Below are 16,103 nucleotides of genomic sequence, written 5' to 3'. Positions count from 1 at the left end.
CGGAACTCTAATACAGGAAGATCGACACTTTGATGTAGCATTCCAACACCCTGAATCAGGGGAAATAACCCAATAATAAAGTTCTTCCACCCCAAGTCTCCTAAAACTTGTGGGATCCTATCACTCATTTTTACTTTCCTTATCCTATACGAAGGTTCATAATATAATTTTCTCAGTGTGTAGTTCATAAAAGTTCATAATATAATAATCTCAGTGTGTAGTGTAGGCTTATGAACGTATAAATGTCTTACTCCTCTTCCCCTCTTTTTCCTCTTTGTTTCCCCTCTCTTGCTTCTCTCCTCTTCTTTTTTCTTTTGGTATCTTTTTTTTTTTCAGCTTCTCTTCTCTCCTCTTCTCTATTTTCTCATCCTCTTTCCCTTTCTCTCGTTCCTATCCCATCATTTTTCTCTTTCTCTCCCTTCCAGCCTCTTTCTCTTCTCTTCTTTTCAATCCCCTTCTTTTTGTCTTATCTTCTCTTCTCTCCCCTGTGCTCTTCTGTCGTTTCTTTCCCCTCTTTCTGATCTTTCTTATGATCTCTTGTGATCTTTCTTATCAATGTCTCCCTTTTTCTCTTTTCTCTTCTTCTCCTATCTCCTCTCTTCCCTTCTCTCACATTATATCTTTTTCCCTCTTGGTGATCTTTCTCTTCTCTTCTCTTCTCTCTCTCTCTCTCTCCTTTTCTTCTTTTCTCTTTGTCTCCCCTCTTCCCCTCTCTCCCTTCTTCCCTCCCCTCTCTCCTTTCTTCCCCCACCCAAAGAGTCTCTCGCGCCACTTTTTCTCTCTTTGCCAGACATTTTTTTTCTCTCCATATCTCCGAGCTTTTTCGCCATTAGGAGTTTTCTCCGCCCCGAAATTGGCCCGCGTCGGTATTTTTTACGTCGTGTTCTTTTGAGAATTCGTGTGGTAATTTATTTTTTGGAGGCAATTTTTTGAGTGCCCCTCTCCCGGACTAGTAAAGCGCCGAAATTTTCGTGTGATTTTGTTCGGCAAACCCAAGGTAATTTTTTGGCAATTTTTTCCCCCTAGTTCTTTTTTTGCAGTTTTTGAGATGTTCGAACGCCGTGGAAATTTGTCTTGAAGGTAAAATTTGTGTAGAAGAGAGTTTTTACTTAGGAGTGGTAATTTTTTGACGTCTCGTCTTTTGCTGAAAGAAGTTTTGAGTTTGAGTTTTTTTGGGTCGAAAGTTTTTGGTTGGGGGCTTGGAAAACATTTTGAGTAAAGGTTTTAATTTTTAATAATTGGTACCTATTACCAAAATCAACTATGCTTATGTAATATTTATGTAGCTAACCTATTTAGAAGTTTTCAACTACCTTGATAAGTAAATGATACCATTAAGCAATTAGGTATAGGTACATAATTTGAATTACGAATGTTATTACCTAGTGGTCAATTTCTTTTTTTGGCATTAGCATCTTGACGGGTCGGTATCCGAACCCACCCTTTCCACGTTGAGAGTCCTCTTAACTCTTAACCACTCCTCCATAGAAATGTTCTCAACTTTGAGGAACATTTTCATTTCGGGAAATTTTGATAGGTGCCTCCCTGTATTTTCCTCCCTGTCCTCTCTAAAGTCCCTATATTTAATGCCTCATACTTATTATAATTATGTAGGCATCATATTATAATTATGTAGGCATCATTATAATTATGTAGGCACGAGGCTCTTTTATAATGGCCACCCTTGTAATCTGATATACCTACCTACCTAACTCATTAATGTGTTAGATTAGGTGCCTACCCTACAGGGCCGTCCAGGGGCCTGGTATACCCATCAGGGCCGGTAGAATAGGGTTTTGGACCATGAGCATGCCTTGAATTACGAATGTTATTACCTAGTGGTCAATTTCTTTTTTTGGCATTAGCATCTTGACGGGTCGGTATCCGAACCCACCCTTTCCAGGTTGAGAGTCCTCTTAACCACTCCTCCATAGAAGTGTTCTGAACTTGAGGAAAATTTTCATTTCGGGAAATTTTGGACCGATTCCGATTGCGCGCTTTCTCTGATCTCCTATCGTTTCGTACAGACGCAGACCCCATTTCAGTTTCCAAAGGGAAACCGGTTTCGTTTCCACAAGGAAACCGGTTCCGTTTCCAAAAGGAAACCAGTTCCGTTTCCGAAAGGAAACCGGTACCGTTTCCAAAAGGAAACCAGTTCCGTTTCCAAAAGGAAACCGGTTCCGTTTCCAAAAGGAAACCGGTTCCGTTTCCAAAAGGAAACCGGTTCCGTTTCCAAAAGTTTTCCGGAGGAAAATAATGCATAAGTCCTTGTTTAGACTACGAGAGTAAAGGGACTAGGTATTCAGCCTCATTTCGGCAGTAATTTCTAATTTTTCTTACACAGTAGGGGTACCTACCCACTCCAGGAAATACAGGAATGATTTCCTCGCTTGATTTCCTGCGAGACGAAACAGCGCCTGTAAAAATCTGGGTCACAGCAACAGGAAAAAGAATGAAAACACCATCAGAAAAAACCCGAGCCTTTATGAAAAAATACCGAGAAAAAAAAACCCTGTACATAATGTAGACATTAAAAGAGCGCTGTGAAACTTTACAAAGGAATAACTCAAGTTGAATATGGGGTGGATTAAGAAAGTGTGGATTAAGAATTAATCTGTCTGGATTAAACGAATGTGACTTTTATAATGGCCACCCTTGTAATCTGATATACCTACCTACCTAACTCATTAATGTGTTAGATTAGGTGCCTACCCTACAGGGCCGTCTAGGGGCCTGGTATACCTACCCATCAGGGCCGGTAGAATAGGGTTTTGGATCATCGGCATGCTTAGCCCCTAGTTATGGCTTCGAGTGACCCTACTTTGTTCAGCCTTTGTGACATGGCCTAGCCGTTAGCGAAACGGCGTCAGAAAGGTAATTAAACACGTCTCCAAGGTATGTTACGAGTCACGTGACCTGAAATTTCAGACTGTTGCTGTTAGCCTGTAGTCCCAAGGTAATAAATTAATGTGGTGGAAATATTTACATGACTAAAATAAAGGTAATTTACCTAAGTATAAGTGTAAGTCTGTAGGTCTAAATATACATATTTACTTAGTATTTAACTTTTCCAAATAAATTATTAGAAAACTCAAACGGGGCCTCTAGGTCGTGGATTCGACTTTATCCTGAACAAATGAGGTTGGTTCTCTAAATGGCTGACATTCTCCTATCTTGTCTTCCTTTTCTCTTTGATTCCGGGACGAAAATGTCGCGTTCAGAGCGTCTGACAGACCTGGGTCCGTCAGCGTGGTCTGAGCGTGAGTGGCGGGCACGATACTTGATACAGTATATATTGTAGATTGACTGAAAAACCTAGGATGCCGGAAGCCCAATCGAGTGACTGGGCTCCGGAACTCTAATACAGGAAGATCGACACTTTGATGTAGCATTCCAACACCCTGAATCAGGGGAAATAACCCAATAATAGAGCTCTTCCACTCAACCATTGGGTATGCGGTGGGTCTGGGAAATGTGTGGCGCTTTCCGTATTTGGCGCAGAAAAATGGCGGCGGTAAGTATATTTGGTGCATTATTTAGAACAGGGCAGGTATTTCGCGGGCCACATATACAGAGGTTAGGAGGCCCGTATCAAGGATTTTCTTGAGGGTAGTGCTCCACATTTTCGGAATCCACCCCATAGTAAAGGAGCAAAAGTAAAGCCCCATGAGCCTAACCCAAAAAGATTTGTGGCCCGCGGGCCAATGGCGGCGCTACAATAAGTGTACAGAATTACTGGTATAAGTTGTGGCTTATTTAGACCGTCAGCTTAGAACAAGATGTCTCATTATGTTCAGAGTCCCAAGATTAAAGTAAGAAGGCAAGTGGATAGGGAAAGTCGTGTGCTGTTTACACCAGGGGTTTTTTTTTTACTTTTTTTCTCTCACAAGAATGGAGGTTTTTAGAGGCATGAAGAATAAGATGTCTCCTTTTCTTCTTCTTCTTCTTCTTCTTCTTCTTCTTCTTCTTCTTCTTCTTCTTCTTCTTCTTCTTCTTCTGAAGAAGATTTTTCTCTTTTATTTTGTCTCCTTATCTTTTTATCAGTTAGGTACTAATCTGAGAAGGCAGGTAGAGGTATTTATCAGATAATCCATCAATAATGATAATGTCCTTTTTTTTATGTCTTTGATTTGTCAAATGAACCCCTTTTAATCCTCCAAACACTTCTACGATGTTTTTTCGTGAGGCGTATAGGTACAAATGTATTACCTACCTAGCTTGTTCACATTGGCAACGAAGAAAAATTCGGAAAAATTGTAACATCGGACGAAGAAAAATTCGTACATTGGGCCAGTCACTCACTATCAGGTAGACCTGAAAGGTACACCTGATCAGGTCTGCCTCTCAGGTCTACCTGATTGTGAGTGGCTGGCCTTACAGTTCCTTCTATCAAACCTCCCCAAAGGGGAGAAAAATAGTCAGGTCGTAGCCTCTACAAGCCCACATCATCTCCTTTCAGACGGCCTCCGGCACGGGCCTGGCCTTCATCATTTTCACCGAGGCCATCAACCAATTCCCGGGCGCTCAGATTTGGGCCGTTCTCTTTTTCCTCATGCTGTTCACACTCGGGATTGATTCCCAGTTTGGCACGCTAGAGGGCGTCACGACTTCGATTGTGGACATGAAGATCTTTCCCAACATGCGCAAGGAGGTTATCACAGGTAAACGGATCTACTCGTATCTTAACGCTTTGAGTGTGACAGTAACCAAGAAACACTCGTTCATGAGCTTTTGACTGCCACTTTGAACGTTTTTGTTTTGGGATGTGCACCATTACTTTGCACCCAAACACTCTGAGATGTTTCAGACTCGCACGCTAGAGGGCGTCACGACTTCGATTGTGGACATGAAGATCTTTCCCAACATGCGCAAGGAGGTTATCACAGGTAAACGGATCTATCTTAACTCTTTGAGTGAGTAAGGAAATTTATGGTTTAGTTTCGGATTACCTTTAGAGGAGTCTTTCGTAAAGATCTAATGGGTAAATCTATAAAAATTTGAGGAATAAACTGAAGAGCATGAACTAACTAACGAAGGTCACAATATTCCAATATTTCCAATCCATATCAGCCTTTCTTACACAATTGAAGGAGTTTTAACAATAAAGTCCTACCTCTCGGGCTTTTATTTACCCTCCGTTTTGCGACAAGCAGTGTTAGTGGGGCCAAAATGAAAATATTTTTTTTGCTGATTTTGTTGAATGTTTCCTGATTTTTAACCCTATTTGGCCATCGAGGGCCCTGTACCTTGTGGACCCTTGATGATGAGAGTAATGAGTCTAATGAACGCAATGAAAGAGAGAGAGAGAGAGAGAGAGAGCGAAAGAGAGAGAGAGGGGGGTAGATAAATAAAGTTAGATTTCAGTTCTCTGTTGAATTGCTAAACAAATAAGTTAATAATATTTTCATTTTCACATCTAGCATTTTCTATTTTTAGAATATCCTTCTCTCTCTCTCTCTCTCTCTCTCTCTCTCTCTCTCTCTGTCTCTCTCTCTCTCTCTCTCTCTCTCCCTTTCTCAATACTTTTACCTGCATCTCTATTTATTCTCTATCTTTTTCTGTTATCCTCTATTTTGATCCTTCATCTTTCTCTCTCTCTCTCTCACTCTCTCTCTCTCTCTTTCTTTGTACTGAGTGTGTTTAGAACTCATCAGTAATGGTACACATCCAACCTAGGTATGGGTACCCGATACTCATTGTGATGGTGGCGGGGGTTCGTGAAATTAAATCCGGGTACCCAAGGGGTGCGCGAGCGAAAATAGGTTGAGAACCGCTGCTATAGGTTACTATACCTACCTATAGGATTCAGGCTAAACATTTGCATTAAACATTTTTTTTCACGGGAGAGAAAGAGATGTTTAATGGCACGGGGAGGGGAGAGGAGACTCTCTGTCAGTCTGTCAGAAGAAGGAGAGGTAAGACGGAGAGACGAAGGAGGAAAAAGAAGGTGGAGGAGAAAGAATGAGAAAAGGAAGAAGAAGAAAAGGAGAAGGAGAGAAAGAGGGCTAAAAAGGAAAAGTAGAAGTATAAGAAGGAGAAGCAGAAAGACAAGAAAAGAAAAAAAAAATGTGAAAAAGAGAAGAGTAGAATACCGAATTGAAGTCAATTGAATTACATTAGGAGAAGAAGGAGATGAAGAACAAGTAGAAGAAGGAGGAGAAGAAGAAAAGGAAGAAGAAGAAGAAAGAGATGAAGAACAAGTAGAAGAAGGAGGAAGAGAAGAAGAAGAAAACAATGATTTCGCCATAACAAAAATGATCTCTCCCCCGAACCCCCCACTTATTACTTCCCCTCTCAAAAGTCTCCCCTATCGCTCCTCTCCCTCCCTTTTTTCCTCTTTCCCCCTTTACATCTTCTCCTTCTCTCCCCCTTCCTTCTCTTCTTCCCTTTATACCTTCTTCTCTCTCCCCTTCATCCCACTTCAGTTTGGATCGATGCTATCCCACGCCGCGCCCCTTTCCCCCTCATTTAATCCCTCTCAAGCACTTTTTCCCGCTCTCTCCTCTCTTTTTCCCCACGTTCTTGCTTTTTTTCCCTCGCCTTTCTCCCCTTTAGTCAGTCCTTCCACAATGTCTCTTTTTTATAGTCCTTTTCCTATAGGACTATAGGAAGGAAAGTATTTTGAGAGGTTCGATAGAGGGAAAATTGAACTGAAACTGCTAAGGTATTATCGTCCCGAAAGCGAAGAGAGAAGGAGGACAGGATAGGAGAAAGCCAGTCGTTCTGAGAACGAACCTTATCAAGTGTCTGTTTGGTATGAAATCCTCCCTGGGCGGAAATCAAACCGACGACCTATCACTTACAAAGCAGACACGCTACCCTCCAAGCTAACTAGACTGGCAGTCTTCATTATTTTTCCCTTTTTCCCACATTAGTGTGTGTATTTTTTCCCCTCTTTTACCTAACCTTTTTACTTTCTTTCCCTCAGTCTCGTGTTTTTGTCCCTTTTATAATTCTACCCTCTCTCTCCCCTTCTCTAAGTATTCCTTTCTCCTTCTTTTTCTTCTTCTTCTTCATCTCCTTTTTCTTTTTCTTCTCCTTCTTCTTCTCCTTCTTCTTCTTCTCCTTCCCAGATGAAGAACAAGTAGAAGAAGGAGGAGGAGAAGAAAAAGAAGAAGAAAGAGATGAAGAACAAGTAGAAGAAGGAGGAGGAGAAGAAGAAGAAGAAAGAGATGAAGAACAAGTAGAAGAAGGAGGAGGAGAAGAAAAAGAAGAAGAAGAAGGAGGAGGAGAAGAAAAAGAAGAACAAGGAGAAGAAGAAGAAGGAGGAGAAGAAGAAGAAGAAAAAGAAGGAAGGGAACAGAAGCAGGAAGAAGTTCAATTGGAAATGCAAACATCACGTGGTAGGTATACATAGAATCAACACAAACAGCATAAAAACTATGAGTATGTAGTGTAGGGGAACATGGGGCAAAACGGTACACCGGGGCAAAACGATTCCCCACCCTTTTTAGGAGCTAGGAAGTGCTTGGATGGACTAGGAACTATTCCTGCAAGTGTTATCTTTGTTTTGATCTGTGGTTGATTCTTTTATCTTTTGTTTTCGAAGAGTACGGAGGTTTTTTTCGATTTCACGAGTGCTTGATGCAATTTTTGCCCCATTTTGCCCCATGTTCCCCTACTATGTATGTAGATAACTATGTACATAATGTACAAGTCGGTACATAGCAATGCATACCAGTTTGCATACTGCATAGTTCAAAATAAAAAGTGCTGATGGTATCGTGAGGAATTTTTCTCTTGTCAGCAAATCTGGCAAGTTCCTTATGCAGGCAGCAGGCACACATGTACCTATTGTAGAATAGAATAGAATAGAATAGAGTAGCTTGACTGGAATTCAATTTAGAATAGAACAGAATTGAATAGAATGGGTGACAGTGTCTCATATTACTGATAACTTTCTGGTAAGATCCATAGAATAGAATTGAATTAACTTTAGACTAGAATTCAATTTTGCATAGAATACCTAGAATACCCAGGTATGACAGTGTTTTTATCATCTTACTTTCTGATAAGACCCTTTTCTTTGACAGTCTCAGAGAGAAAGAGTGTTTCACCGCCGCGCGCCGTTCTTATTTCGTAGCAAATGAAACAACTGCTACATTAGACTCGTGTGGTCTGTGTCGTAGCATGCCCATCCCGTAGTATGTCCCTCATCAGGGGTGCAATAGTCCTATATACTAGACTCCGCACACAGGAATTTCGTCAGAAATGATCCCCATTTTAATGTAATGTCTCTGATGGGCGAGAAGAGACACAATACTTCCCATTTATAGGTGCTGGGTCAACACGGTCCATAGGTGATAGGTACCTAACAAAAAATATATGTAGGTATAGGGAAATCCCCAGGGTAACCCGCTCGTCAGGGTTTTCCCGTAACGTATACATAATTAAGTATAGGTGCCTCCCTGTATTTTCCTCCCTGTCCTCTCTAAAGTCCCTATATTTAATGCCTCATACTTATTATAATTATGTAGGCATCATTATAATATGTAGGCATCGTTATAATTATGTAGGCATCATTATAATTATGTAGGCATCATTATAATATGTAGGCATCGTTATAATTATGTAGGCATCATTATAATTATGTAGGCATCATTATAATATGTAGGCATCGTTATAATTATGTAGGCATCATTATAATTATGTAGGCATCATTATAATATGTAGGCATCGTTATAATTATGTAGGCATCATTATAATTATGTAGGCATCATTATAATATGTAGGCATCGTTATAATTATGTAGGCATCATTATAATTATGTAGGCATCATTATAATATGTAGGCATCGTTATAATTATGTAGGCATCATTATAATTATGTAGGCATCATTATAATATGTAGGCACGAGGCTCTTTTATAATGGCCACCCTTGTAATCTGATATACCTACCTACCTAACTCATTAATGTGTTAGATTAGGTGCCTACCCTACAGGGCCGTCCAGGGGCCTGGTATACCCATCAGGGCCGGTAGAATAGGGTTTTGGACCATGAGCATGCCTAGCCCCTAGTTATGGCTTCGAGTGACCCTACTTTGTTCAGCCTTTGTGACATGGCCTAGCCGTTAGCGAAACGGCGTCAGAAAGGTAATTAAACACGTCTCCAAGGTATGTTACGAGTCACGTGACCTGAAATTTCAGACTGTTGCTGTTAGCCTGTAGTCCCAAGGTAGTAAATTAATGTGGTGGAAATATTTACATGACTAAAATAAAGGTAATTTACCTAAGTATAAGTGTAAGTCTGTAGGTCTAAATATACATATTTACTTAGTATTTAACTTTTCCAAATAAATTATTAGAAAACTCAAACGGGGCCTCTAGGTCGTGGATTCGACTTTATCCTGAACAAATGAGGTTGGTTCTCTAAATGGCTGACATTCTCCTATCTTGTCTTCCTTTTCTCTTTGATTCCGGGACGAAAATGTCGCGTTCAGAGCGTCTGACAGACCTGGGTCCGTCAGCGTGGTCTGAGCGTGAGTGGCGGGCACGATACTTGATACAGTATATATTGTAGATTGACTGAAAAACCTAGGATGCCGGAAGCCCAATCGAGTGACTGGGCTCCGGAACTCTAATACAGGAAGATCGACACTTTGATGTAGCATTCCAACACCCTGAATCAGGGGAAATAACCCAATAATAAAGTTCTTCCACCCCAAGTCTCCTAAAACTTGTGGGATCCTATCACTCATTTTTACTTTCCTTATCCTATACGAAGGTTCATAATATAATTTTCTCAGTGTGTAGTTCATAAAAGTTCATAATATAATAATCTCAGTGTGTAGTGTAGGCTTATGAACGTATAAACCAGGCTTGTCCAACCCGCGGCCCGCGAGCTCATTTTTGCGGCCCGCGAAGGCCCGTCTAAAAAAATGAACGAAAATGAGAAATAACAGTAAATATACGAAATAAAATAATTATTGCATGAAAATTTTCAAATTTATAAAAATTTATAACTTCCGTTCCCCCGGGCCCCCCCCCCCCCCCGTGAGTTGAGTTTTTGCGGCCCGCCAACTCTCTACCTTGGTCTCTTGCGGCCCTCGGGTGCTCTAAGGTTGGACAACCCTGGTATAAACTATGTAAGTAATAGACCCTAAATCCTATACACATTAGAAACAAAGTGTAAAGACCTTACAATCAAACCGACCCGACTAGAATGCACTATGCATAATTTAATGCATCAGCTCATTTTCGTCATATCCGTTGCAGTATGCATAAAATTACCGGGACCTAATAGCCCCTCAGTCTGGGACCGTGGCACCGGTCGTATCTATCTAATTACTTACCTACCTACTTAGAGCAGCCATTCACTATCAGGTAGACCTGATAGGTACAGCTGAAAAGGTCCGTCTGGCATATCTACCTGATGAGCACACTCTATCAGGTGAACCTGTCAGGTCTATCTAATTACTTACCTTCTTAGGACAGCCTAAACAAGTTGGTAGAGCTACTAAATCCAGCCACTCACTATCAGGTATCAAGTAGACTTGACAGGCGGACCTTTTCAGCCGTACCTGTCAGGTCTACTTGATAGTGTGTGTGCTCATCAGGTAGACCTGACAGAAGGAACTTTTCAGCCGTAGCTGTCAGGTCTACCTGATAGTGAGTGGATGGCCTAAAAATGTGCCGGAAATCGAACCACCAATATAGCGCTCACAAGGCTGGCTGTAACTTAGATCTCAGTTGTGTTCGAATATCAGCAAGAAAATTAGCATAGTATGGGATTATGGGAAACGGCAGTACCTAGTACCTTCTCTGTGCTATAGCTAGAAATGTAGAATAGAATATACCTTGTTTATCCTGCCAGAATGAGACTGAAAAGTCCCTTTACTCCCGCAGTCTAAACAAGGTCCTATAATATATTATTCAAGTATTCGACTTTGCATTGTATGTATGTATAAAGTATGATAGTATGGGAGAGTAACTGAGAGTATGAAATGCCTACCTACCTACCTACCTACCTAATATTTATACCTACAAAGTCAGAGATACGTATTTATTTATACATAGGTATATTTCTAAGATACATAGCTTCGCATAGGTAACCATATATTTCTAAGATACAGGCAAAAACTCTCGACTTGGCTTGTATGAAATCATGAGAGCCTTTTTAAAAAAAAAAAAAAAAAAAATATCGTCTTGGGAGGAAATTGAACTCACGACCTCTTTGTATAGTAACACCCAGTATACACAGCCATTAGACATAGAAGACAGAAGCATTTGCACAAGTAAACAAACATTAGGAGACATAAAACAACGAGGTGTACAATAAATGTACGTACCTACAGGTCAGCGATTCTCAACCGGGGATACGCGTACCCCTGTGAGGGTAAAAAATTGTGTAATGGCGGACAAAAGCAAAGTTTGAATCTTGACGGTTTATCAGTGCAGTACAGCCCAAAAAAATACTGGATTTTTACCTCAAGGTACTGAATTTCTTCAACAGGTACTGAGTGTAGCTTCGCATAGGTAACCATATATTTCTAAGATACAGGCAAAAACTCTCGACTTGGCTTGTATGAAATCATGAGAGAGAGAGAGAGATAGTCGTAGAGGAATGTGGTTGACCTCGTCATGTAATCTCCACACCTAGGTTAGGTAGGAATCTACTGTGATTTACCTAGGCAGTATCTACAAATGAACAGTGATTTACCTAGGCGTCCTAGGCAGTATCTAATGTACAGTGATTTACCTAGGCAGTATCTACAAATGAACAGTGATTTACCTCAGACGGAACTCATGTAATCTCCACACCTAGGTTAGGTAGGAATCTACTGTGATTTACCTAGGCAGTATCTACAAATGAACAGTGATTTACCTAGGCATTATCTAATGTACAGTGATTTACTTAGGCAGTATCTACAAATCTACAGTGATTTACCTAGGCAGTATCTACAAATCTACAGTGATTTACCTCAGACGGAATCTACAGCACTTTACCTACCAAGAATTTACACTGCGTTCTATAATTCAAGGACCTAGTAGGTAGGTACCTACAGTACTTTTTACTTGGCTAGGTAAGGGTAAAGCACTGCAGACCCTAGATTCCTAGAACTACTGTAGCTACCGCCTCGGTAAAGCACAGGCTATTATACCCCTGAATCAACATTGAAACGGTGTCTCCCTGAAATCCCTGAATCAAATCCCACATACACTGAATCAATCATGGGTATGAAATTGTGAATGATTCATAACCTACATAGCTGAATCAAAATCCACCGTCAGTGGATACCTAAATGAAACATAGGGTTAAGAACTTGAGACACATCTAGACTTGGAAGGACTGCGTTCTATAATTCAAGGACCTAGTAGGTAGGTACCTACAGCGAAGGCATTGTCCACACCAAACATTGATCGACGAACGTCAACGAGTTGTGGACTGTGGACGCTGCTTAATAATATCGTGCTTTCTGATTCTTTGCTCTCTCTACATATAACAGTTCTCTGAATATTATGAATGGGATTTGATGACTCAATCTCACAGTTAAAGAAACGTGGGAGAAATTCAGGGAGTAAGGGTGTTAAGGAGTCTAATTTCTGGGAATTTTCAAAAAAACAAATTAGGGATTAAAATCTCAGACAGGGATTAGAGTCTCCTTATTTCGAGACATCTTATTCTTAATGCGCAGGACAGACGCGGCTCTGTCAAAATTATCGGGGGAGAGGTTGATATAATCATTTGAATCCGTGGCGGAAAACAGTAGGGGTCTTTTCTGCCCTACGTTGAAAGTAGATACCTTGTGAGGTATTAATTCCAAGAAAAATTGTGCGCTTAATTATGATAAAATAGGAGTAGGTATTAATCTTAATGCGCAGGACAGACGCGGCTCTGTCAAAATTATCAGGGGAGAGGTTGATATAATCATTTGAATCAGTGGCGGAAAACAATAGGGGACTTTTCTGCCCTACGTTGAAAGTAGATACCTTGTTAGGTATTAATTCCAAGAAAAATTGTGCGCTTAATTATGATAAAATAGGAGTAGGTATTAGTGCTTTGACAATAGAGGATATCAAGGCATTTGCAGCAATGCCAGCTTAAGTAGTCTTCTGCAGATTATGACGATGGGTCAGCTCCCTGGGCGTAGTATCACCTGTGCTCGCCTTGCACGCGGGAGACCCGGGTTCGATTCCCGGCGGGGTCAAGAAATTTGTATCATCCAAATGATTGATTCCGTGACAAAACTCCGAAAAAGTAACTTTAAAAGATCGAAAATTCTATTTTTAATTGCCGTTCTAAGTAAAAAGTTCAAACAGTTGTGACGTCAGATTTCACGTCAAAATGCGCACAAACGCTTGCGCACAAACAAACGAAGCGGGATTCATAAATTATGACGTCATCGTCTACGGGAGCGTATGCCGTGACTCAAAGTTCACGATTTACCGGTATTTTTTTAATCGATTTATCTCGGGATATAGAAGTCGTAGAAGAAAAAATCCGTTGGTCCTCATTTTTCCTGCTCTATGACTTTGCAATATCACCCAAGTAAGCGCAACTGATCTATTTTATTATAGATAAGTATACCTACGACTTTCAAAAGCTGATAATATGTACATAGGTTCTATTTTTATGGAAAACTCTACAGATATAGTAAATAGTCGGGACATTGGGATAGTTTTGGATCCCGTCCAAAGTTCAAATATTCCCCCTTCCGTCTTTCTCTTTCTCTCTCCTTTGTTACTTTCCCCCCCTGCCCCCCCCTTCCACCCTCTCTCTCTCCCTCTTCCACCCCCCTTTCACGCTCTATCTCTCTCTCCCTCTTTTATTTTTCCCCTCTCTTTCACTCTCTCCTGTATCCCTCTATTAACTCCCTCTCTATTTTCTCTTCCCCTCTTCTTATCCTCCTTTCAAGCTCTCTTCTATCTCTATTCTCTCTTTCTCCCTCTTCTAAAGTGTTACTTTTTGCTAGCACTTCCAATAAACTCAATAAAGTTTTATTTTGGTTAGAATAACCTTCGAAACATAAAACAAGGCTATACTAGGCAATTAGGGAGGACCTTCAACCACAACATAACGATATGCTTCATCCCAGAGCAAAGGAAGCTGCGTCTAAAGTGTTACTTTTTGCTAGCACTTCCAATAAACTCAATAAAGTTTTATTTTGGTTAGAATAACCTTCGAAACATAAAACAAGGCCATACTTAGGCAATTAGGGAGGACCTTCAACTCCAACATTACGATATGCTTCATCCCAGAGCAAAGGAAGCCGCAACTTGCATAACCGCAAGTATCGGCGTCTTTTCCCTCTTTTTTCCTGCCTTCAAGACTCGAACCCACGTCTTCTCTGTTGCCAGGCATCCTGTGTCTCCTGTGCTGCGTGATATCCATGTCGTTTGCCCACGGCGCGGGCAATTACGTGTTCATCCTGTTCGATTCCTTCAGCGGCAACTTCCCCCTGTTGATTATCGCGTTCTTCGAGTGCATTGCCGTGTCCTACATCTATGGACTGAAGAGGTGAGTTCAATTTGTTAGAAAAGCCAGCCTACAGACTAGTTCTGTTGTATGTTGTTGTAGTGATGGGGCTATCAAGGGAGGGGTGATGGCCCTTGGCTGGAAGTCCTTCCTTGGTTTTCTTTGGTTGGCCATCGACCAGGTCGTCCCGGTACGTAGAACCGGCCATCGTGAGTTCTGTTATAATAAGACGCTCGCCTAATAAGCAGGAGGGCGTGGATTCGATCCCAGCCGAGGCATGGAATTATATCCTCATTTGTTTGAGACATTGACCACAACATGATAATGTAGCTCTAAGGTTTAGGTGGTAGAGAACGCCTCAGGCGTTAACCTCACCTAGTTGTTGTTGTTTTGGCAGCTTTAGCTTTCGCCGAATGGTGATGGCAGAATAAAGAAAAGATATCTTTTTGTATCTGCAATACATTGGGGTGATGGTCTCGGCAGAATAAAGAAATATCTTTTTGTATCTGCCATACACCGGGGTGTTGGTCTCTAGCCTCACCTCACCTGGTGGTTACTTTCTACTCAAGAGTCTATTACCTACCTATTATTATGAGTCTATTATTGAATTGAATTGAATTGTTCCAACAGGTTCGCGGATTTTTTTACTAAAATTGACTTTTGACGTTGATGAAATTCCATCAGACTTTTTCAGCACAATTTGAATTTGATCTGTGGCGAATACGTTGAAGGGGGAGATGGTTGAAAAAATATTTGATAGAGGAAACTGTCGGTGACTGCTGAGGTCTGGTGGTAACGAAATCGAAGAGAAAAGGAGAACAGGGTAGTAAATTCGACCGGGGCGGGAATCGAACCCGCGACCTAGCGCTTACGAGGCAGGTACGATAATCTTTAAAATTATGCAAAATCGGCATTATGTGCTTCACCGTTAGAGCGTCCCTGAACCCTAACTTTTATTTAAATGTTCCCAAGATTTTCTTGCAAGTAAGTTATTTTTATTGCTCTTTACTTTTTGCTTTCGAGTCTACTCTCTCCTTCTTCTTCGTCGTCGTCTTCTTCTTCTTCTTCTCCTTCTTCTTCTTCTTGTCTTTTTCTTCGTCTCCTTCTTCTTCCCCTTCTTCTTCTTCTTCTTGTCTTTTTCTTCTTCTCCTTCTTCTTCTTCCTCTTCTCCTTCTCCTCCCCTTCAAACACATCCACCTACAACACTTCCTCATTTTCCTTTCTCTCCACCTCCACATCTAAATTTAAACCTCAGGAATGTGATAAGATGCTGGAAGATGATATCTATTTCGGGACGGGACGTTTTGTTTATATTTGAGGACTTTGTTGGTTTTTATTTCTTCTCCTTCTTTCTTCTTCTCCTCCTCCTCCCATTTCTCCTCCTTTACGAAATAAAATAATAGAACCTCAGCAAGTTGGAAAATGAAAAAGTTTTTGCCCCTCACCAGAGGAGGAGCCAATGGGGAGTATTGCGTCTCCACTAAAGGAGGATAAATTACGTACGGTATGGACGTGTTACCTGTAAGGGCCTCACCTTGCCTGAGTGGGACCGGGAAACGCCAGGCGCACGCGATTTCACAAATGATTATCCATCCGGATACCAGCCCACGCAACATTGCGCTGCCGTTGCGCTGACTAAAACTAGTTATTTTCAAGATATTTTTTTTTTTTTTTTTTTTTTTGGGGT

At 41.0% G+C, this 16,103-nt stretch overlaps 1 protein-coding gene across 1 annotated transcript; it reads left to right on the top strand.

Annotated features, from left to right (window-relative positions):
• Positions 1–3,505: 3,505 nt before the first annotated feature.
• On the top strand, positions 3,506–14,458 carry LOC113472049 (sodium-dependent neutral amino acid transporter B(0)AT3-like; the record flags this gene model as incomplete). Its single annotated transcript, XM_026831598.1, has 3 exons — positions 3,506–3,514; positions 4,460–4,661; positions 14,299–14,458. Coding segments are annotated over exons 1-3 (371 nt in total), but the record flags the coding sequence as incomplete, so codon positions are not given.
• Between the last annotated feature and the right edge of the window lie 1,645 nt (positions 14,459–16,103).

This window comes from Diaphorina citri, unplaced genomic scaffold (genome assembly GCF_000475195.1).
Source record: "Diaphorina citri unplaced genomic scaffold, Diaci psyllid genome assembly version 1.1 scaffold3727, whole genome shotgun sequence".
In the NCBI taxonomy this organism is placed as follows: domain Eukaryota; kingdom Metazoa; phylum Arthropoda; class Insecta; order Hemiptera; family Psyllidae; genus Diaphorina; species Diaphorina citri.
The sequence above is the reverse complement of the archived record's forward strand: the minus strand, read 5'-3'. Positions and strand labels throughout refer to the sequence as shown.